This window comes from Scomber scombrus, chromosome 1 (genome assembly GCF_963691925.1).
Source record: "Scomber scombrus chromosome 1, fScoSco1.1, whole genome shotgun sequence".
Taxonomy (NCBI): Eukaryota; Metazoa; Chordata; class Actinopteri; order Scombriformes; family Scombridae; genus Scomber; species Scomber scombrus.
In genome coordinates, this window is record NC_084970.1 from 28,951,716 (window position 1) to 28,976,731 (window position 25,016).

At 38.5% G+C, this 25,016-nt stretch overlaps 1 protein-coding gene across 1 annotated transcript in view; it reads left to right on the forward strand.

Moving 5' to 3' along the window:
* Positions 1-25,016, forward strand: part of itga11a (integrin, alpha 11a) — a 52,523-nt gene that overhangs the window by 10,674 nt on the left and 16,833 nt on the right. The window contains exons 3-14 of the mRNA XM_062425119.1: positions 10,199-10,311; positions 10,796-10,887; positions 11,166-11,280; positions 11,427-11,554; positions 11,758-11,906; positions 12,009-12,153; positions 12,717-12,882; positions 13,581-13,651; positions 15,634-15,778; positions 16,711-16,859; positions 20,492-20,635; positions 24,635-24,838. Of these exons, the coding sequence (XP_062281103.1) occupies positions 10,199-10,311; positions 10,796-10,887; positions 11,166-11,280; positions 11,427-11,554; positions 11,758-11,906; positions 12,009-12,153; positions 12,717-12,882; positions 13,581-13,651; positions 15,634-15,778; positions 16,711-16,859; positions 20,492-20,635; positions 24,635-24,838 (1,621 nt within the window). The remainder of the gene's footprint in view (positions 1-10,198; positions 10,312-10,795; positions 10,888-11,165; positions 11,281-11,426; positions 11,555-11,757; positions 11,907-12,008; positions 12,154-12,716; positions 12,883-13,580; positions 13,652-15,633; positions 15,779-16,710; positions 16,860-20,491; positions 20,636-24,634; positions 24,839-25,016) is intronic.

Here is a 25,016-nt window from a genome sequence, read left to right on the forward strand (position 1 = left end):
AGACAAAAGTCGCACACCCAAGCTTTTAAATAATCGTGCTATGGTATAATACTAATTCTTACACTGCTGCACTGGTAATACTATAGCAGCAGTGTTTATGGAGTAAACACCATACAGGGCTTACTGTCTCATGCTGATTATTTTTTACTATTCTTCCTGGCAAGTTATCCATCCTTCATCACCCTTAGGTAGCTTGGGATATGAGGCCTATCCTGCTGTATGTGTGGGAATAGAGAGGAAGTATTGTATTTGTATACCATGAGCTTCCAATGAAATCACTATATTCTGCTTAATGATAACATCTAAGATCACAGTTTCTGTCAGTAATCTCAAAGCTGATTAAAGAGCTGAGTGTATGCATGTGTGTGAATGAATGTTGTATTTTATGTTTGTGTGGACATTTAAGCCAGTTGTTACTCGTCAGTGGGCTGTTTTAGGGTTAACCTTAGAATCAGGCATAGCTTCAGTTTGCAGTAAGGGTTTGGCCTTTGGTGGTTAAAGGATTATAATTATTGTAATTATTTTGTTGTGAACAACAAACAGATCCTACTGACAAGTGTAGCCTGTGTAACCAAAGCCTGATATGGCTTATTCCTCTGTGCTGTAGATGTCCATTCAAAAAGTATTAAAAACACATCAATATTGCACTGGATGACCTCATTACAATGAACATGGGAACTGTAATTTATTTTTCAGTCAATCCCATAAACACCATGCAGCTGTCATAAATACTCACTAATAGTTCCCAATAAAAAGCACAATCTATTGTGACTGAGTAGCATTTGGCAAAAACTTCAGTTCCAGCAATTTTAGTTAATATTTAAGCCATTTAACAACGTACAAGTATACATTTGTGGTCTGTTTTTAAAGGTCTTGAATAGGTTTGGGGCTGGGAGCCACACACAGAGTTGGGAAGTCAGAGAGTATCAAGACGCAGCCCAATACATTTTTGGTTTTGGTCTTGTCATGGGATTTGGTAACAATAAGAAAAAAAAATTGAAAATCATCCATATCCCTACTGTCTTAAAGATTAGGAACTAAGTTCTTAGTTCACAGGAAGGGACAGTTACGTACTTGGACAGTGAAATGACACACTTGGTTTGTGAGTTGCCAGCTCACAAAATTTAAAACCTTCCTTTGTCACAGGACACTCATGTCAGTGACAATGTTGATTATGCAGTCAGGTCCAATTTCCATTTCTGCCAGAATTGAAAAGGTCTGATGAGGCTGACATCTGTGGAATAAAGCTCACCAGAGACACTGCTGCAACTGAGGTAAATGTCTGAGAACGAGGTGAAAACATTTACAGTGGAAGAATAGTGCAGCACACACTCAACGTACAGCCAAATGAAGCTGCAGGGATTGGGATTTTGGCATCTTTATTGAGTGTTCATACATCTTATATAAAAGTGTCTTTATTCAAGTAATAAAATAGTTGTATGATGGTGGAAAGTCTTCTACATTAATGATGCAATAAAAGCAAACACTTCTTCAAATGTGTCCTATATATGTGACATATTTAAAAAATATTACATAATCTTATATTATTATTGTGACCATAGTCTATATTGGCTGATTGTACCTACTATGACCAATTTCACTCCTTGGCTTCTACTTGTCTGTCTGCTCTGCAGATGGGTTAGTCATCCTCTGGATTTAGTTTAAAAGTGACTGTTTAGTCAGTGCAACAGAGTGCGTAGGTGTGGGTTTGTGAACACAGCTGCATGCGCATACTCAAGCAAGGCTCTGTATATTTGTGTGTGAGTCTGGGTGAGTGTGTGTCAGTCTGACAGCTCTCAGCTGGAGCAAAGAATGCTGCAGGATTTGAGGGGAGGTGAAAACACTTTATTATTGAATGTGAAAGAATTATTAAAAATAATAAAAAATAATGTCATTTTCAAATGAGTCTTAATTAGTTTTCATCTATACTGTATTTCTCTACTTTCAGTATTGATACTCTAAACAGACCAAAGCTCGGGGATGGTTGTATCCATTTCCTATTACGGTACACAGTCAGGGGTAGTTTGGCTAAAGTTTGTGAACATTCGCCTTATACCAGACAGTGGTAGTGTACTCCAATATTTTCTCATTTGAGTTATTATATATTATACTATTAATTGTAAAGGATGCACTGATATCTAAGCAGCATTTTTTAGCTCTTTAGGAAGTACTAACTTTAACTGTAATGCATATTTATAATTTACTCATATGTTTTTATGTAAAATTTTAATCTGCAGAGAGGGAAAAGTACAGGAACATTTAATTTCGCTTAATACCAAACATTAATTATAGATCCACTTCATCATAAACATTAAAGGCGGCAGTGTTACTTGAACTTGTATTGCACTTGTCTTACCATCACGTTCCCAGCCCTCAGAGTGCAGAGGAGAGGGCCGGGCTGTATGGTGCTCACACTCGTGGTCAGTTGGGGAGCAGCCCAGTGCTGCTGAAAGGCCAGGATGATGCCAGGATGTGGCAGGTGGTAGGATTTTGGAAAGTCTGGCTTGCCTTTCCTTGGTTCTGCCTGTGGTCTCTTCCCGGTAAAGGGGAGTTTTTCCTTGCTGCTGTCGCCAAGTGCTTGCTCATGGGGGAATGTTAGGTCTCTGTAAAATAAAGGGTACGGTCTAGACTTAGATAACCTGTGTTGTGATTTGACGCTATATAAATATTCAGTTGAATTGAACTGAATACTGATTCCTTTTCACTTCAACCACATTAAGTAATGTAATGATCTTCATGTTACATTGTTATGTACCCAGACTGGACCTATAAAAGTGAGAAGCTGGTAGAAATGAGTGTGTGGGATTTAGGCTGGACCAAATGTAGGAGTGGGGATGCAGGCTTTCCAGACTCTGACGTTCCAAAGCACACCGGGGCCCCAACCCGCTGCTTCTTATAAAGCGCTGTTTCCACGGCAACCCCAACTGATGCATAGCCTTGACGATCTGGTGTAGTGTTCAAGTTTTATTAAAATATATTTTCAGAGTAGGTGAAAACCTAAACAATCCAAACAATGGGATAACAAGAGGAAGTCAGACACCAGGTAATTTTTCTCTGCATCCTCTGATCCACTGGTGTTTTCAGTTTTCCTGATACTCCTAACCACACAAAAACCCAATCCGCTTTATCCAGTCATCAATCCAGTCGCTTTCAAGTTGATTGTGATTTATAAAGGGAAAATGTGCAAGCACATTTTTATATATCTGATTATTATTTTGTGCACGTGGTTTTCGGCTTTTGTGTGTTCATACAATTTTGTTACACATCCTATTCACTGTTTTAGACCTTTTCAATTCCACACATGTCATTTTCATGTTCATTAACTTGAAGGCTTGTGAAGGTTTTTTTTAATTTTTTCCTTAAGGTAAATGTGCTGATGGGGCAATTAGGGCAGAATCAGCAGTTCTTTTGTTTCAAAAGGATCAAAATGCATCTTTGAAGAGTCAGACTGCAAGTCTGTAGAAGAACATGTGCACACCAAGTGTCAGTATTTGTGCTGATTGGGTGGATTTGTGTTCACCCCAAGAGGACCTTTAAAAGTCTGCTTGTACAGTATATACTTATACTCTATACTTAGACTTTATAAATTAAGCTGTTTTTTGGTGATACACCTCTTTCAGTAAATTGCACTGGACATCATAAGTTGTCAATGACCATTTATGCCTTTTAACTTTCTAACCTCCTCTTTCCCCTCAAGTGGTTTCACCTCAACTGAGCTTTCAAGAGAATTTAAATTGTCACAATTACTGACGTTGCCTGTGAGCATCTGTGCCAAACTGCAGCGCTGTCAACTTTTCCAGAGTTGTGTGATTTCTCCAAACCCTCAGCCCTGTGTTTGAATAGGAACAGAATCACAGCTGGAAAGTGACGCTGTAAAAAAGTTTTTTATGACCCGAACCTGAAATAAGACAGGCATGCAGCTGAATTCAAAAGCCTTTCTTTGAAGACTAAATTAAGAAACTAGTGCTTATTGATTTAAGTGTGCTTGGACAAGTCGTTTACAGGCTCTTTCATGTATCTTAGATATTGAGACAGTATGTGGAAAAGAAAACTTATCTGACTTTTTCACTTCATATAAAGACAGTAAGCATGTGGTTTAAAAAAACACATTTTGTGAGATTTGAATACATTACATCATCATTCTTGACTTGAGATACATCAAGAGATTTAGACATCTTTGTCAGGTCAGTTGACAGTTTCTGTCTGCTGGTGGAGCTACCAAGTTGAGGAAAGGTCAGCATGTCAAGAATGTGTCATTTCCTCACATGTCTCCCCAGTATTCTGGTGCTCTAAACACTCTGCCAGAGTAGACCCTCAATGGAGACTTGAGGAGAGGCCATATCACCTCCAACTGGAAAAGAGCATGGGTCTTTAAACTGACGGGATACACAGACCAATATACTTGAGCCATGCACCTCAGAAGCCTCCCACTCTCTATTTCCACTGTTTATTTTTCTACACTTGTACCAGGTCTCCTCAGGAGACCTGACCTTTACTCCTCAGCTCAGTTACGAGTTGCACACCGCAGAGAACTGCAGGGAGTCTGTGAAGTCTTTCACCACTGGCCTTAAATAGGGTTCTCTTTATTTCGCTAATTTGCAAAGCTGCAAAGAAAAATGTTTTTACCCCTCCTGAGTGAGGTAGGAAAACATAATTTGGTCTATTGAATTTTAGTTTAGACACAACACTCACAATCATATGATTGTAATGTCTATGTTACGGGCTTTAAATCGAGTTTCTAAATGCAAAGGAGATGCCTCTTTTAGGACTGAGGAAAAACGCAGAAAAAATTACAGAAAAACAAGATGCTAACAGCTCTGTAAGACTGTACTTGATCTTAATGCTAACATCAGCATAAAATGTTCATAATGACAATGTTAGCATGCTGATGTTTACCATGTTCACCATCTTAGTAAAGGATGTTATCATACTAACATTTGCTAATTAACATTACATATAAAGTGAAGCTGAGGCTTCACTAGTTTTGAAGATATTTGGTCAAAAAACGAAATATTGGACAACTTTTGGAAATTTTACCTGATAAAGTCATTCCATGGAAGGTTAAGGGATCACCAAATTCAACTCAGTTCATTCTAAGGGGGACATGAAGGTGTGCAGCTAATTTCATGGTAATCCCTTCATTAGTTATTGAGATGTTTCAGTATAAAACAAAAATGTCAATGTCACACTGGCACTAAAGGAAAAAGGTTTCGCCCTTTGGGAACCATGAATGTCTGCACCCAATTTCATGGCAATCATTCCAGTTATTGAGATATTTCAGTCTGGACAAAAGTGGTCGAATGCCTAACTAACCAACAGACCAGCATTGCTCTTCTGCTTTTCCTACAGCCAAGCTGCTATCGTAGCTAAAATATATCTTAAACAGAAGCTCGATGTTCATGCTGAAAAAGGCCAACATGCTTTGTGGGACAGTAAATTAAAGCAACTAGCATATACTTGCATCATCTAAGTCATCTATTTGCCCTGTCACTGCCTGGTCAATACATCAAGTGAAACAGACATGCTAAGTAGATGTCTTTAGAAAATGATTGTGTGACTGTTGCATTTCCTTCGATTTATGAGGCAGCATTAACATTAGAGCACATATCCAGTTAATGCAGACAAATGGAATGTGATGAGCAAGCGTGACATCGGAGTAGCACACTCATGTTTGGGACGAGGGATGTGGTTTCACAGCGTATACATCTCCTGCTTCCAAATATGAAAAACATTATCACATTAATGACAGCCTGGGCTTAGAGATGGCGCTTCCTCAAACCCCAAAATCCTGTATTCCCCAGTAACCATGGTGGAAAATGTCCACGGATTCATTTTGGGTCAAGTTATTTCTTTCAGTGTCATTACCATTCTTGAAGTGATGATGCGCCGGGCCTGGCATTTGACCCTAATGAGCTCTGGAACATGATTGTTTGAACAGCTTCTGGTGAAATTCAGGAGTACCCAAGGCAGGCGTCCAAGTCGAAGGCAACAATGGTCCCTTTTCATCAAGGTAGCCATATCCTGACCTGAACTTGTGCTGCAGTGTCTCCTTTTGCCAAAGCACAGCAATAACTGAAGTAATAATCATGATATTAATAGCTATGAAAATATGAGCACGGTTGGAGCCTCTGCGGTGAAAATGATTTCCAGAGTCTGTGAGACTTTAAAGTTGGCTTCAAGAGCAATAACATTGCAGCTAACTTCCATATGACACACTCTTTGATGTGCAGTGATGGACTGTTTGAACAACATTTCCCCTTGTCCTCAGTTGCTGCTGTAAAATGTCAAATCATTACTGGTACTTCATTTTCTTTGTATGTGCCCTGAATATAACATACATCACAACTGTGCTAAAAGAAATTCCTGAATAAAGATGGCAGGCCACGTCACTGAACATGAAATCTGGGCCTTGGAAACAGTTGAAAAAACAAACTGACCACAAAGTCTGCCCCGTAGCATTTGATTGTATCACACAATCTTCCTCAACAGATGAAGTTTGCCCCAGTTTAACTTTTTAACCAGTAAAATTTTATGTATCCCTGAAATTGTAGGTAGCATCTCATCTCCTGGGTCAATCCAAAACAATCAAGTCTAGAAGTGTAAAAGCAATATAACCCGGACACCTTTGATTTCCACTGAAATCATATTATGTCATGCTAACCTCACATAACATTAAAGGAGGCTTTAAGTACACGCCTTTCCAACTAAATGTTACTAAACGTGTTGTCTTGGGAATTTGGAGCTGTTTAAAATCTCAGGGGATCCTGAGCCTGACCTAGAAATTCAAAAGCTGAAGATTTGTCTTTCTTTTATTGTTTGACTTTGACCTAGAAGTCTACACGGGGGAGGGGGGGTCGGCCGTGGTCTGCTTTTGCTATAAAGTGGTGTCAAGTGCCTTTCCTTTGGGGAACCACTGAACTGCAAGTTTCTCCGTTGCCAACTGCTTTCTCTGTGATTTTCACTTGGACTGCTCAGTTGTTTGAATTCATTGTTGACTTACAGCACTGTATTTATTGAAGCTTTTCCAGGAATGTGATTAGTTTAAGATACAGCTTGGCATTGAGCAGGTATTTGTTACTGAACATCATATTAAAAGCATAGAAAAATTCAGTTATAAAAAGACTATGCAGGGTTGAATGTTTCAAGTCGGGACACTTCAGTATCCTTATTGTCAATAACTATTCATCCTTACTATAGCACAGTTCACAATAATTTGACAACACTCAAATTAATTGAACCATCAGTTCACACACAAAAAAAGGATTGTAGTCCATTATTGTCTATGGAGGTTACTACGACCACTATAACTATGTCGGAGTAATCAAATATGTTGACACAATGATGGAGTTCATTTCATTAGTGAGGAAGCAGCGTAATTATGTGTACATCACACGTAGGTGCAAAACTTTTGAAACAGTTGACCTGATCCAAAAAGGATCAAACGCTGCCCATGCAAGGAAATTGTGGTTTGGAGTCAGTGTTCAGGCATGACTCTGTTCATCAATAATTTCACTATTACTGTCAGTAATAAGATTAGTACTGTGACTGATGTGTCAAAGACTAAAATATGAGTGGCTGAATCAAACCATTATGCATGAATCAGTTCTTCTATCTTCTCACAGACGCCATCTGAACACAACTTTTGCCCCATGAACGTTCAGCTCTGTGTTCTTTATACTGTAGTTTCTTCAGTCATTGAATGAGCACTCACTGCTGGTCCCTCATCATTTTTTTCTGAGGCGATTGGACATTTAACCTTGTGACTAGTGTCCTGGAGCTTTCCATTGTATCACACAATATTCGTCAACAAATGGAGCTTGACCTAGATTACATCTTTAATCAATACAACTTTCCGTATCCATGCAGCTTTATGCAGCAGCTTGTCTCCCAGGACAACAAATACAAACTGAATAAAATGACAAAGTTAAGGACAATCAACGATATCCTCAGGACACCTTTGACTTCCACTGAAATTGCACCGATCCAAAATCCACAGAAAAATCTGAATATGTCATGCTAATCTCACGTCACTTTTAGGGAGGCTCTGAGTACATGCCTTTCCAACTAAATGTTATCAGACTGTTTTCTTGGGAGTTTGGAGCCGTTTAAAATCTCAGGGGATCCTTAGCCTGACCTTGGAATCCAAAAGCTAAAGATTTTTCTACTAATTTACTATTTACCTTAAATTCATTTGAACTTACTCTGCTGTGTTATTATTGATTGTGGGGTTATATATTTTTTAAATGCCTGCCAGTATTATTGTATTTATGCAGGGTTAATACATGTGGATTGTACCTATATTTCTTCCATTTGAAACTTCCCCATTGAGCTAAGTGCAATCTGTCTGGTTCAAGTTATCTTTTGAGATATGTGAAATCCTGAGGCGAATGGACATTCAACCTTGTGATTCTACTACAGTCGCAAGATGTAGAAATGCTGATAAACAAACAGACATCACAAGACATAGGATGAAACCCTAAAGGTCTTTCATGACTGAGAATACAGAAATTATCAGTGATAAATGATAGCTGTAATCCTATTTGAGAACACAAAGAGTTCTTATCTCTGAAATTCTTTTGAATTATAGCTCCCTTTAAGGCCTTTATCCCCCTCATCACTCCAGAAGTAAATACTCCAGACTTTTTTTAAGATATTCCATCACATCAAGTCATCTAAAAACCTTTTAGTGACATTTATAAGACCACAATGACCCCTCAAAGGAAACCCACTGTGAAGTCAAGTGCAGGACTGCCTCCTCGCAGAGACGACGTCATGTGAAAAGAATGTCCAGCACTCCACACAGCTCTTTGAGGAAATCTGAACGCGATCCTATAGTGGTCTATGACCAAAAGATTCCTCCTGTTACATTTTATTGATCTGACAGCTTATATAACTATAACTATAATAGTTATTCCCCACTGAGCATTGCAACATGGATAGTTAGGACCACAGTTTAGAGCAAGGAATACAAGTCTGTTTTAAATTTTGATGGTAAAAGTGACTAAGAACACATATCCCTCTTGAACAATCACTATTAAGGTGCCCTTGTTTAGGGCCCTAAACGTAGCACCAACAAATAGTCATATATAACTATGCTACATTATAAGTGACATACATTGACCAAGTGGTTCTAATTGCCGAAACGTAACCACACTGTAACAATACATTAGTACCCATGGAAATATTGTAGAAATAAGCAGTTGTAATAATTTGGCACATTAGTAGTGAAATGATCAGGATACGTATTATATATTATGTTCTATTAGATACACAAACATTATTAAATGCCCTAATATTTTGTTAAAATATCACAATTTTTCAAGTCTGCCCTAAAACAATTGTCAGGTACCCAAATTAACACTAAAGCAGGTTCTGCTCGCTGTAATCATTCATCCTGTTCATACTGACTATTAAGAGATCCCTTATAATTCCCATAATGAACTTTCAATGTAAGTAATGGGGGACCAAATCTACAGCCATTCTTGCTTGTAAAAATGTATTTAAAAGTTTATTTGACCCTAATATGAAGCTTCAGTGGTCCAATTAGTCAATCAAGACAATATATTTCAAAGTTATAGTCTTTTTAGTGACAAATTCCCTCTTTTTGTTACTATCCCTCCACCGCAGCTCAACAGAGAAACACTGTCTGTCGCGACGAGAGGGATTTATATTCTACAAACTAAAACTCTAGAGGATATCCACTTTGACCTACTCAAATAGCTTAAGTGTTATACTATTTTTAGATAAAGTTTTAAATACATTTTTGCTAAAAACGAGGAGTGTGGATTTTGTCCCCCATCACTTACATTGTAAGTACATTTAGAAGTTGTGTTTTAAGACAGACTTGAAAACTAAAAACAGATGATTGATGAGATGACTCACAGGAGATTGCTGGTTATTCTGGTCATACTGTGTGCGAATCTGTGGAACTGTTTATGAAAGTCAGGCCAAGGACTGCTGAACATGATTAAGCATGCTTAGTTTACTTCCCTGGATAAATAAATGGTTAAAAATCTTCCAGGTGACTGTGTTGTTAGTGCAGGTGTTTTGTGTGGGTCACTGATGTTAATAGTCACAGTCATATTCCCTCAGAAAATTAGATACCAGGCAAAGAATTTCTCTTAAATTGAAGAAAACTTATTGTAATCTTGCTATTTTGCTCTGTCGATTCTGACTTTTGGATATTGTGTTTTTACAGGTTATTAGTGGGGGCTCCATATGAAATGAATGGTCCCTACCAGACTGGGGATGTATATAAATGTTCACTGAGCAAACGAACCAATGGAAATGGTTGCTCCAAGCTTAACCTAGGTATAGTATCCCACAACACCATTCAATAATTACTGCAAAATCACAACATAGACTACTGTACAAATGCATGTATAGTTGTTTTGATGTCTGCATGCTTTTCTATGTGTGTCTCAGCAAGCATGATGGTGGCATGTGTGAGACAGAAGTGGGTACCATACCAATCATTCCACATTTTACTGTTTTTTTAATGGGTGATGTACATTTCCACGTGTGCGTCGTACCACACACCTCACCGCACACTTCTTCATACCGGTTGCACATGTGTTGTGCCGGTTAGTTGGGCACATGAAGTTTTATCGAGTAAACGTTTCGATCTGTGGATGTAGACGCTGCTTTGGCTGGCCAGACAGCAATAACAAACCACCAAGTCCCAGATGGTGGAAGTTCTGTTTGGTCTCTGAAGGATAGAGCTCGTATTCATGTGTATACGAGTATATATGAACAACATCCAAGATCATCTCAGTGACATTCATTTTCCCTTAAGGAAGGATATCTCTGACCAATGTATCAGAGCGGAAGGACAAGATGAGGCTGGGAATGACGCTCACATCTAACCCTAAAGACAACAGCTTTGTGGTGAGAACATTTAAAAACTCATTGGATTTATCTTCTTTGGATTTAATAAACAGTAATAGTCTGTTCCTGCAGAAGTTAAGAACACATTCAGTAAAATAGCAATGGTCAAAATGGAAAATAAGACAATCCCACAAGATTGTTTTTTGATTACATGGTTGTCATGCTGCAGCTCTCCCTGTGGAAGTTCTCTGAGAGCATGAACTTAACTTTTTTGGATTCACAGTAATATAATGAGGTTGATAATGTTGCTTGTATAAATGCTCTCTTTTATATTGTAGGCTTGTGGGCCACTATGGTCCTACGAGTGTGGCAGCTCTTACTACAGCACTGGCATATGCTCCAGAGTCAATGCAAGCTTCAAGTTCTCCAGAACGATTGCACCCGCTTTTCAAAGTAAGCTTTAAAGTTTATTTCCTGTTTGAGAAAAAAATAATAATCATGGAGCTTTTAGTCACAGCAGGAGATTATTTACTCATTTATAATCGTCTGCTTTCTCCATTCTCTCTCATGATCATTTATCATCTCTGAATGTTTTTCAGGATGTGAGACATACATGGACATAGTGATTGTTCTGGATGGCTCAAACTCCATCTACCCTTGGTATGAAGTGCAGGCTTTTCTCATTAACATTCTTCAGAAGTTCTACATTGGACCAGGTCAAATACAGGTGTGTAAGATAAGAAAGAAGGGAATTCTAAAAAAAAGAAACATTTGGTAATGTTCCTTCACATGTTCCATCTGAATACTCAGCAAATTCTTTTGCAGGTTCATTTGGTTTTTGTTGTCTACTGTGCTCTGACTCTTTCATGTATAATCGTCACTTAAGTGTAGCTGTACCCATTGTGGTTATTATCGCTGTTTATCTTCCAGGTTGGAGTTGTTCAGTACGGTGAGAAGGTGGTCCATGAGTTCAAACTCAGCGACTACAAGTCAGTTGAGGAAGTGGTGAAGAGAGCGCACAATATCAACCAGCGTGGCGGAGAGGAGACCAACACAGCTCTTGGTATAAACGTAGCACGGTATGATATCTCCAGCCACATATCTGCACATGAGCATCATAACTCCACTGCTCCTCTGTTCTGTAATGTACTTTACTGAACATATATTGCATGTTATTGCAGTTCACAAGCTTTTAAACAAGGAGGTCGGCGTGGTGCCAAGAAAGTGATGATTGTGATAACTGACGGAGAGTCACATGACAGTCCAGATCTCCAGCAAGCCATTGAGGACAGTGAGAAGGATGGCATCACCCGTTATGCCATTGCTGTGAGTCTGCTAGATATATTATTCACCTGGGTTAGGGCTCACACTTTATACTTTATACACTTTAACTAAGTTTGCAGATGGCTACTAAATTTCCAGTGCAGCATTAAAACACCATAAACATTAATGAGGTGACCTCATGGAGTACAGTTGAAGCAGGTCTCCCAACAGCTAAGTTAAGAATGGAGCCAAAAACACTGTGAGAATTCCAACCATAAGCTCAGTGGAAGTGCAGTTAAAGGTGTAAATGGTCTGCTCCAGACCACATGATTCTTTGGTTTGTGCCACTGCTGGTGCTAGCAAATGACATACTTGACTCCATCCAGTGGCTTTAGTTGGCTATGAGCATCTAGGCAAAAACTCTGAAGTCATTTGGTTGCAAACCAACTGGAATCAGTTAAAGCTATGGCATTAGTGTAAAAAAAACAAAAAACCTCTAAAATGTTGTCAAAGAGTGCTAATTTTAACCTGTTAGAGGGTTATTAACATGCCAAAGCTAATGAAATTGGCCCCTCCTCATCCAGCTCACTCAGGAACCAACATATTGTTTACTCTTGTCTTCACAGGTCCTCGGCTACTACAACCGTAGAGGAATCAACCCTGAGGCGTTCCTTAATGAAATCAAATACATTGCCAGCGACCCGGATGACAAACACTTCTTTAATGTAACAGATGAGACAGCGCTGAAGGATATCGTGGATGCACTTGGAGAGCGCATCTTCAGTTTGGAAGGTGTTGCAAGGAATTAATTTTATTGAAGAAAAATTGTAACTGCTCCCACTGCTACTGTACATTAACATGACATTACATTTACTTTACTTTTACATGAAAAGATTTTTATCTTATTATCATTTTCATATTTTAACTTTAACCAAATGGGTTTCCATTGAATGCAACAAACATGAATAAGCTTTGATAATCTTAAAAATGCATGGTGGTCACTAGAACTAGAACAATTAACTTATTAATCGATTACACACAAACTATGTCTACTGTGCAGAATATTTAATAATCAGTTAAGGTAATTATAAAGCAACAATGCCAAATATTAGCTTGTCCCACCTGGTTTCAAATGTGGGGATTTACTGCTTTTCTCTGTTGTATATCATTTAAATTGAATACCTTTGAGCTTTGGACTTTTGGTTTGACAAAATTAGACATTTAAATACGTCACTTTGAGCTCTTAGAAATTCTGCTGGGCCGTTTTCTAGTCCTTTTCTCATGTTTTATACATTACTATTACATACGTTTTATTTATTACACAGTTAATCAAATGTAGAGATGAAATGATCATGACAGTGATCATTAATTGCTTTAAAAGTAGTGCTTAAAAAATGTCTCTTCTAAATATGAAACATTCACATTGTGACTCCAACTTAAGTGTCATGGCTCAGTGGTTCAGACTCTTACCGACTGTCTTGTTTACACAGGAACCAGTAAGAATGGGACAGCGTTTGGTCTCCAGATGTCTCAGGCTGGATTTTCCGCACACAACGTTGAGGTGAGCCTGACTTCTGCTACCACGTTATCTCATACCATCTGTCAACAACACACATTGTCTCAATTTCTAGCGCATCATAACTCCTCCCCAAAAACTACCATTTATCACTTTACAGTCCCCCCTGAGGTGCCTGCTGTGTGGGCCCCAGAGGTTTAGGTCATCCTGATTTAGGAGCCCATGACAGAAGAGACAGGCCTTTTTCCATTTCAACCATGCAGTGATGGGAAATAAGACACCACTTGTTCCCTAGGGAAACATATTAGAGAGGAGCTAAGACAGACTGAGACAGTTCTGCTGCAGAATACAGTGTTTTTTCTTTTACTTCCAAGAGGTTTATGATTGTATCTAAGAGCAGATAGTTGCAGGTGTGTTGGCTTTGAGGGTGACACAGCTGGAGGAGGAAGATAAGGCACATCTTTACTGTACCTGCTGTTCGTAACAATTAATTGATTTTCATTCCTCTCTCTCTGGCTCCATCCAGACATTTGGTTTTTGATTTTCCAGTTCCCCTTTCACTGTGTGATTTGTCAAGGGAGAAATAAATGTATCCCATTTATGATGAAAAATAAATATGCAGCAGAATTTGCAGCTGGGTGGCAGGAATGGCTGGAAATTTTGTCCACAAGGCCAGATTCCAGGGATGCTCAACAACACCAACCTGGGTGTTGAGAGTAGGATAAGTTTTTGGAAAGAATGTCAGGCTTTTAGAGTATAAAAACAGTCCTGAGGGCCCAGATGGTTTTGCTGAATGTGATTTGTGCCAACTCTGAAGGGTGCTTATGTCATATACTATCCAGACGTTTCATACATCTGCAAACAGAGCAATTTCTCCATCTGTAGTTTATTTCACTCACTGTAGCTAAACAATGCAAAAAAAATATCACTCTTAAAACTTCGCTCTGTGTTTGTTAAATTGTTACAGCTTATGGACTATTTGAGAAAATGATTCCCTTATTCTTCTTCAAGTACGATAAAGAGGTGACTTTCAAACCAAAGCGAGGCACATAGCAGTATAGCATATCTGTATGACCTACTGCAATAGAAATAGGTCACTGGTTGAGCTGTTTTGGGGTTTCATTCATTTGCCATGGAGACCATTTTGACCAAAACAGTTAACCACATAGGCATAGCGCTGCTGTCAGGGAGTGACGTATTGCAAACTTGGTGAGCACACAATTCCGTCTTTTAGGAAGGAATCGCAAGCCTTACAGCATATGCTCAAACACTGGAAAATGTGTTGTTGGCATATTGTGTACTGCAAAAGAAGAAAAAACTGAGCTCATTAAGTAGAGGTACCCTATAATTACAGTGTCAGAGATAAAAAAAAAAAAGTATGGTGAACCATGGAGGATAGAAAATACCTCCTCTCTCCCTCTTTGTGTCTACAGCTAATTACATATGCTGGTTTGTTTCCTTTGTTGAATGTCTAGTCATAAATACACAGTAATCAAGATTTAGCACGGATTTCATAATGAACTTCGAGGTGTTGTGTTGTAATTATGAACATTTTCTAGTGTAACTTTTGTGAGTCTACATGAAATAACTAATTCATGCATACAATCCAGCCAGTGGTTTTCAAAACCTAACTTTATAAGAAAAATCTCTTAAACACGGATGAGGAGATTTAAACAATTACTCTCTTATTGGGTTGTTACAAGAGCTTAACATGGGCCATCAATTTTGAAATATCTGAACATGTTCATGCTGTAGCAACATCTGCATAAAAGTGATCGGATGTGGTTAATTCAGTCCAAACATGTAGTTTGTGTTTATCACTGTTACCAGGATTAGGTTTTACCACACTATCATTAATCTGACTGAAACTACAGTAAAATGAGCCAAACACATACATAATGTTCTCCAAAATGATACGTTCCATGATTGTAGCATCATCATTATGCAATACAGCCAGTACAACCAGTTCATTCTCTATTACTCTATGTTCGTGAATGAAAATTAACTTTACTGCACTTTGCCTACAGGATGGGATTCTGGTGGGTGCTGTTGGGGCTTATGATTGGAACGGGGCAGTGCTGAAGGAAACACGCCAGGGGAAGGTGGTCCCTCCCAAGTCTTCCTACAGACTGGAGTTCCCTGAGGAGCTCAAAAACCATGGTGCCTACTTGGGTGAGTTATAGAGACATTTTTTTAATAGAGCGGAAAAATCAGAACTGGATTGTTATAGATGTGGTTAAAGAGAGGAGAACTGTACTGAAAGTTCTGAGTGTTTTGCTTGAAAACCTTTTAAGGACTTTCTCCCGTCATCACCCTTTAATATCTTTTTACATCCTCTTTTTTGGGTGTATGGCTGACCTAGTACAAGACCTGTGGTTTAGGACCAACTGTCCTAGCTGCAACCCATCTCTATAAAGTGCCCTACTGCTCCAGTGCTTCCCATCACATCCAGCACCATCTCACTTCACCACCACAGACCTCTGCTTTTACCATCAGTGGTTTTTCTCTGAGCTTATCCACCAGGCTGCCAATGCCGTTCTAGACTCAATAGTAATATGAGGTGGAAGCATAATTTTGGACAGGCACAGAGAAAGTTAAAGCTGGGGGAAAAAAGGGGGTATGAAGATGAGAGGCGAAGGTGGAAAAGTATACGGAGAGGGAGTGGAATTTTAAGTGGGGAAATACGAAATACAAGAAATAGAAGAAGAAATCTGAGAAACCTGAGAAACCAGAACATCCTGCTCTGGGAAACTGAATGCAGCTCATTGAGTTTTAACTCCTCAAATTGCAACATTTTACAATTTTTCCTTGAGTCATACAGATCACCACTAATGAAATTCAACCTAAATGTCAAAGTCATCACTCTAAGCACACGCCAACAGAGGAACAAACAGTATTGCCAGTGATTTAAAAAAAATCATTAGTACAATTTAACTACAGTACCAGTCAATCAATTCACTTAATCTACAGACTAATAGCCTATGAAATAAAGGATTACAAACATCACAAGTAATATCCTATATAGGTTACTCTTTAAATGTACTTTAGTGGGTTATTGTCTGTGAATAGCGGAAGAATTCATGTGTATGTTTTTATATGAACAGGTTATACCGTGACGTCAGTGGTGTCAGCCAGAAACGGCCGTCTACTTGTAGCAGGAGCTCCACGCTTTAACCACACTGGGAAAGTCATCATCTTCACCCTGAAGAACTCGGGCAACCTCACCATCCTTCACTCACTCAAAGGCCAGCAGGTAGCAACCAGCAATTTACTGACTTGTGAAAAAGTTTATTAGATATGCTTGTTACGCACTGACGCAGGCCTCATCTCAGCTTTGAAAGAATGCAGCAATACAACAAGGAATATATCATAAGACATTATTATATAATAGTACTCATATTACCGCTGATGAAAAACAGATAAATTAATAGCCCTAATTATTTATGCTATGAATTTAGCTGCATTTAGCAGGTTGTTCTGATGGTTTTTGCTTCTGGAAAAAGCAAGACAATCTCATTTAAACTTGCACAGTCTATGTGTCGCTTTCAGCCCATTAGCCTCTTGCATTGTAGCCTGCCACAGTTTTTTTTCTCCTTTTCATATAACTACCACAGGGTACCAGACCTATATCATTCAGAAACTGAAAAGTAAAATCTACTACGAGTAAGCAGCTAAACATAAATTCAACACTTACCCTTTTCATCATCTTACATAACGTGCATAAAAACCAGACCGTTACAACCGTGCCAGTATGCTTTCAGCCAAATGTTCAGATTAATCTCCTCTGATATTTTGGTACCCACTATTTCCTGTATAATTAACTTTTAGGGCACGAGTTTTATTCCAATTCTTTGTTTTTACAGATACTCCCAACAAACCAAATCAAATTCCTTTTCCACTCTCAAACTAATTACTATGGCTCTATTATTCCCCCACTATGGCTGTATTATTCCCCTTAAACACATGATCAATGACACCAGTCTAATATTATCTTGTGTCACGTACAGAGCCTGTTTGATCTGGATTCACTAGTCCTAGTATTACAGTATATATTCTAATCTTTTAGCCAATATTGAAGCATACCACTTATAGTCTATGTTGCGCTATTTCCTCCTTGGTAATCTCTGCCATTAAGGTTTTTTTTCTGTTCTTTGCCTATGGAGGGTAAATCTAGTGATTCTAGATATGTATTTATTTCCTGAGGGCTAGTTGTATTTGGTTCCTTATATCCTGTATGTCTCTGTTTTCATTTTCAAAAATGTGTTGGATATCCTCTATCTTATGGCATGCCTTTTTTTAGTTTTACGGTGCCAAATTTCATATATGGTGCTCTCTGCCTGTTTCTTCCTTAAACTTCATGCCAGAAGCTTCAGAGCCCTTGAGCCATAATATCTCTGCTTAGCGAATGTGACTTTTTTCTCTAATCCTTTCTCATATAGTTTATTTCCTTTTTGACATTTTTTATTTGATCTAATACATAGAGTTCCTTCCTTTCAATGTGTTCCATCTCTAAAACTTTCAGATTTTCTTGTAAATCAGACAGCTTTATATATCTTCCCTTTTTTCTATGTGATGTGAAGGCTATGAGCTTCCTTACGATCTTTGCAGCATCCCACAAAACACTTGGCGATACTTCTCCATTGCTGTTGTTACCCATATGATATTTTGGCACACATTCCTTGAATGTACTATCATTCAAGATACTTGTATTGAGTTGCCATAGCATGTTCTCTTCATATTGTCTAGATGCAGAGTTAAATAAACAGCTGAGTGGTATCTTTGACCCTTATCCTGCATCTTTGAGTCTGTGCCTGTTAAAGTGATAAGTGAAAAAACAGGAAGTTCTTGTATAAACTTGACTTGCTGCATAGGATACAAATTGTTTTTATGTTGGGTGGAAACCAACTGCTGTGTTACTGTGGGTTATTGTCCTACTGTTGAGAAAAACTCATAGTTTGGCTGGTGGTGGTGTTTGAAATCGTATTCCTTATCCCCGAAGAATTTTTCTAATCCGTGCTCCCGTCTTCCGTTTTGCTAGCATTTCTGCAAAGTAGATCGAAGTAGATTCTCCTGTCACTGTAGTAAATCCTTTACTTCTTCCATGCAGAGTGCAACCCCAGCTCTTTAGTTTTAAACTCTTGGTAAACTCTTAAGTATAGGACCACTGACCTGGGTTGCAACTTACTAGGTGGTTTTGGGCTGAGCACTTTGTGGCACCAGCGAGGAGTTCCTCTGATAACATTGTTGATAAATTGATGGATGTTGTTTTCCTTAGTTCCCTCTGGGATGCAATAAAAATGCATGTTGTTATACCTCCAGCGTGTTTCCAGGTCTGTTAGCTTCATCTGTAGACCTCTCCCTGGCTTGTAGTGGCTAGACTCATAGGTAAGTCTCTAAATGCTTCACTCATGGACTTCAGTAGGCAGAGATCTTCAATGTCTGGTGACATGAGTCTGACTAAGTGCCTCTTTGAAGTCTTCAGTCCACTCTTCGGTATTGGATCTTTGCCCCTTAGCCTCATCTACTCCATCAGTTGTACTTTCAAGATCAGTTACCATCTTGCCCAACTTCTGTTGAATTTCCTCTCTTATGTCAGCTGATTCGGTCTTGGAAATTGCCCACTTCAGACTTCATCTCTATGGCCATTGCTCTTATGTCTGCACAGATGGTGACGATGCTGCCTTCCATAACCCCACTTCTAGCTGTACATTAAACTCTCCATGTCCTCAGCCATGGCCCCCTCAGTCGCTATTTCATCACTCTTCTCCGCTCTCTCCCAGAATGCTTTTCCTTGCTGTTCTTGTATTTTTCCCCTTCCATTATTACTTAAGATAAAGTTTATAGGTTACTTGTATTTAAATTATTGGGGACTAAGTTCGATTGGGAGGGATTATTTATGCGGCCATGCACTTCAGCCTCTCTACCAGAAGTCTGAGAATTATTCCAATTCATGAACATATAAAATAAGACAAAATGGTTGGAAAAATTTTCATGACATGCAGTATTTTTCAGTGGAAAAGGATTTTACGTTTTGAAATGTAAGCTCAATAAAATGACTATTCCACTGCTACAGCCCAAATGACATAAACATGACACAGTGCACACACACAGTGTGATCTGACAGAAAGACTGATTCAATGTGTGTAATCTCGATTACTGTTTATGTTTGATTTAGTGATATAAATTATTATGGGGGGTGTTATATAACTCCAACATTAGGACAGTAAACTGCACGTCAAATCATCTGTTAGGCTTTAATATCACAATCTGAGTCTAAATTTATAAGCGATCATCATTTCAAGAGGATGTGGCGTTGTGTGTTAATGACCTCTACATTCATGGCTGGCAACTCTTCACAGGCTGCAAGCCTGAAGTGATCCTGCAGCAGCTTACATTGTACCTTGTCAGCAACAGCTCATCCAGAGCAGCAGATGTTTTTTTGCAGAAACCTTTCTTGATCTCTCAACTCATAAGAAAAGCGCTTTTATAGGCACATGTTTCTAATCTGAAAACCAATAGATGATGTTTCATCCAGTCTCTGATGCAGCCTCACTTTGTAAAGCTGCCACAGTCTAAGCATCTACTACCGTATCAGACCTCTGACCACTTGCATTTAAACAGTACAAGCCCACATTTGTTTACAATATTCAAGTTCAGACGCCACTCAAGCACAACAGTAAATCATCAAACCCAAACAACATGTGATTTAACAGACAGTGGGGAAGAAATCAGGAGTATCAAGTGACAAAGTAGCATTTGTTGTGGGATTTAAATTCATGAAATAAATGCACTCAAAATTGCACTCGTCAAAATGTTAAATGTTAGGGATTAAGATTAATAAATGTTGAAAATCTGTTTATGACATGCACATACATCTTTTTTTAGATTGGCTCCTACTATGGCAGTGAGATTGCACCTCTGGATATTGATGGAGACGGTGTGACTGATAACCTTTTGGTGGCAGCGCCCATGTTCTTCAATGGAGGCTTGGAGAAGGGAAAGGTCTACATCTACAGAGTGACAGAGCTGGTGGGTATAAACTCTACAACCTTTAACAAATACACAAAGGCAGGCCACATATTGTAAAGGTATTAATCAACCTTGGTCCAGGCAAATCTTTATTTTAGCGAACTGGCTGAACACCTGTTTAAACTCCAGACATTCCCAGTAATTTCTGAAACACCTCAGCAGAAGTGTTCTGTAATATACACAGAAGCAGACTCTGTTGCATTCCAGCTCCACAGTTAACACTCTGACATGCAGCAGGCAGACTTTTGATACATGAACTTGTCCAGATCAAATGTGAAGATCAAAACTTTGCCATGCCAGCGTGCAGACTTTATGTGATGTGTAGCATGAACTCAACAGGAAAGTATTCTACCCGTTCTAAACCCTTTTCCAGCAAGTCATTTGGAGGCGAGAACTTTCTTTAATAGAAGGAAATATCCCACTGTTCCAGGTCTGTCTTGCTCATTGGAATAATAAATGTCTTCAGCTGTTTTGAAGCCATTGATCAGGCACGTAGAAAGGTATTTAAATATCTAGTGTGTCCCAAACCACATCACAGGTGGTAGGCCATGCTTGCCAGTCAAAAACAAGTAGAAAGAAATCAGTCTGTGAATGTCATCACTAGGGCAACAGCGCCAAATGTGCAGAGTGATTAATGTTTATCATGTGGTTGATTTAGGTTGCTGTAGATGCTGCACGGGGATATCGTTCTGGAAAATAGTTTGAAAAATGTGTCACTGTGGTTATAGTGAATACTATAAATCCACAATGTGACTTTGCTAAGTTGACCACCAAAAAACTGCAAAAATGCACTTCCATTGGCACTGTTCATATGTGGTACTATGATTTTTTAGACATGCAAGTGGCATGGCCCAGGGATTAGCAATGTTGGCCAGTTGGTCAGTCCAAAGGTCAGTCGAGATTGAAATAACTCAACATCTACTGAATAGGTTTCTATTAAAGTTGGTACAGAATACATGGTTCCCAGGGTATGAATACTACTGACTTTGGTATAAAAATAGTTATTGATATTAGTGACTCATTTTTGGCAGTTAGACTCCATTAATGTGAAGCCTCTCATAAAGCATTTTTTGAAGATAGGAAAAAGGACAGGAGTCTAGTCTAGACACTGATAGTGGTGGAGTGAAGCCAGCAGGTTATGGACATCTTTGATCGAGTCTCCTTGGATATTACTGAGGTAATATTGGGAATGAGGAGGAGGTGGGTTATGTAGTAGTAGGTTTGGAAGACAGAATGGCAGATTTGCAGCAATATCAGGTATGGTGATGGAAATGTGAATGAAGGTATTTTGACAGTGTGAGAAATAGGAGGAAAAAACCCCACAGAGGAATAAAGACAGAACGCAAGGAAGAGGTCTTTTACGTTTGTTGAACTTTTGCCCAAGCTTCATATGGATTTATGTTACTAACAGTATGAATTTTAAAAACTTTGATGAGCTCCTGATGTTTCACCTAAAGCCATCACCAAGTCAAATTCGCAACTAGTTTAATGCTATGATGATTAATGACCTGCAAAACTAATGACATTCCCATCAAGTTCATCAATTTTCCTGTATCTCATTTATTTGTATCACTATGTTAGGATGCTTTTCCTTATCAAAAATGTATGGTATACCTGAGATGCAGACAAAACAAATGATGAAAATGATTGTAAGTATAGGATATGTAAATCTAATCAATGACACACGCTGATACTATTTTTCCTTCGAACTGTCGACTTAGACTAAAACGTAAAAAAAACTGCTCCAAAAACTCCAAATCTAAATAAACTTAGCTAAAATCTGGCAGCTAGTCAAAAATAAAATTCCATTCAGTGTCGAACACATATAGACGTTGCTCTTTAAACTTTCTCCTGAGACTCTGCAGGCTGGCTGTGACCCTTCATGGCCTCTGCACAAACCATATGTTTCAAATTTAAACACCACTGAATATATTTTTCCCCATTTCTCCATCAATCTCCCTCTTTGTCACATATGCACACATCAGGTAGCCGAGAAGTAAAAACTACCTTCCTAAATCAACTGCCTTCGCATTTATTCAACTGAAAAAACAGGTGATCTCATGTTTCGTCTGCTGACTCTAAATTATATTATGGACTGAAATGCCAAGTGGAGCAATGATATGCATGACTGCTGATCGACTCAGGTATTTGGCTCCAATTTGTCAGAATGCCTTCATTGAAAATGTTTCCAGTCAGTTAGTTGCTTTCAAAGACATCAACATTTTCCATCTGACACTTGCTAATAATAGAACTTCAAATAAATATAGTAAAGCTATACTGCATTCTTTAGTTCTTTTATGATCACGAGGTAGCATTCCTTGCTTTTTTGTTGACAGATACTTACGGATATTTGAGTTCAAACAGGCAGAATTAAAGGGTTATGTAGAAAACACAGTGCCTGATCCTAACATTATCTTTTGTTTGACCGAAAGAAAGATTAAAAAAAGACTTGTTTGTTACTTTTTCGCTGGATAAATTACAGCATGAGTAGCTGACTGAAGATGGTTTTGAGATAATTGAAACAACAAGCAGACCTGGATGGAGGGCTTAGAGAACAATATCTTCCTTGATCTCGTTAAAAGATGTCTAAATATATGGATGGCAGATCATTTGAAGAACAAATCAGCCCTTTGACTGAAAAACTGAGCTGTGCCAGAAGGCACAGATCAGCCTACTACTGCAGATAGGACACAGGGCTTTCTTTGACCAACGGATATGTGCTACTGTATTTTATAAATTGTCCTTTTTGACTTATGTGTCTGTTTCCAATAGAACTTCTGTTCTTGACAGCTTGTGTTGTGTTTGTGATTGTATTTATACTGTAGGAACAACATGTGCATACTGTAAAGGCTTTCTGTATCTTGCCTATGCATGTGCGTGTCACATTTCATGTGAAGTAAGATGGTGTTTGCATGCTGCATGGGATTTTCCATATATTGTCGTTATCTGTAATCTTTAACCCCTAAAGGGACACTTCAGAAAAAACACTTATGTGGAGTCTGATGGTTAGTCTGGCAGAGGTAAATGGAAGATGGGCGGAAGATGGTAAAAAAAAAAAAATGTATTGTCTGTTTTGTTGCAGTCACCTGATGTGACAGAGGTTAAAAGTTAAAAGGACATTTTTTAAAAGCATGAGTTAAGTTTGGCCAAAAGATGACATTGTTTTGATATGTTGATACAATGGAGCATTACACTTGGCACTCAACTTTACAAGTTTCTACTAAATATTGCTATATTGTTGTTGTTTTTTTTAATACTATGGGACATGGGAAATGACCATGCTGGATCACGTGACGAGTTAAAAAAATACATTTTTCAGATTGTTTAAATGAATCACAACAGAATTTGTGGTTGAAGTTTTGTTGAAAATCTGTTGAAAGAACATATTCAAGGATCCTACTGTATTTCCTTAACCCCATTGAAAAGCAGAGCAATTGTATGAGTACAATGTCATGCTAACATATATGCACTGTACATAAGCCAAAAAAACAGCATCCAGGTTGTAACATTTAATTTATAGTTCTCATGTCACTCATATACAGACGTACAGTGAGGGGGTCTAGGAGGAGAATCTAGTTCAGGAAATACATGAAAGTTTTTTTCTATCTCATGTTGTGGCCTTATAATGTTTTTGTTCACTGGCTGTTTGTTGCTGCTCAGTTTTTTGGGATGAGCAGCCAAATCTCCTGCACTGGGACTCCCCAGTCAACCTAATATGCATTCATCAACATCACTACCAAAGTATACAATCCCAAATTCTTGTGTCAAAACATTTCGACTATCCCCTATGGAGGGATTGTATTCAGATATTTATGAAGTAGGAACCAAAGGGAAAAACAAACACTCAGTATATATTTTGGCTATGTGTCCCATCATATTTGCATTAAATTGGTCATAAACATACATTAATAAGACATTCCCAAAAGTTAATAAAGGATAAATTCATGACTAAGACGACACAGGCTTTACAGTGACTAACAGTTTTCCTGTTTCTTTCAGAATCGTTTTATTCTTGAGGGCGCGTTGGAGATCCATAACGGCGGCCAGAACGCTCGCTTTGGTTCATCCCTCGCTCCCGTCCCGGATTTAAATGGTGACGGCTTCAATGACTTGGTGGTGGGAGCGCCGCTGGAAGACGATCACAAAGGAGCCATATATGTTTTCTTCAGTCAGCAGAACAGAATACTGCGCAAATACAAACAGGTAGGCTCAATGCAAAAGGTACAGTTAAAGGACCATGTCAAAATGTACTTACTATAACATTAATGCTAACTATTTTTCAAAGACTTGCTAAGTTTTTAAAAAACATTTTTCACTATCCATTTAGGCGTCTGTTTCAGTTCATGTCAGTATGTTAAACAAAAAATCAACTTACAGAGGC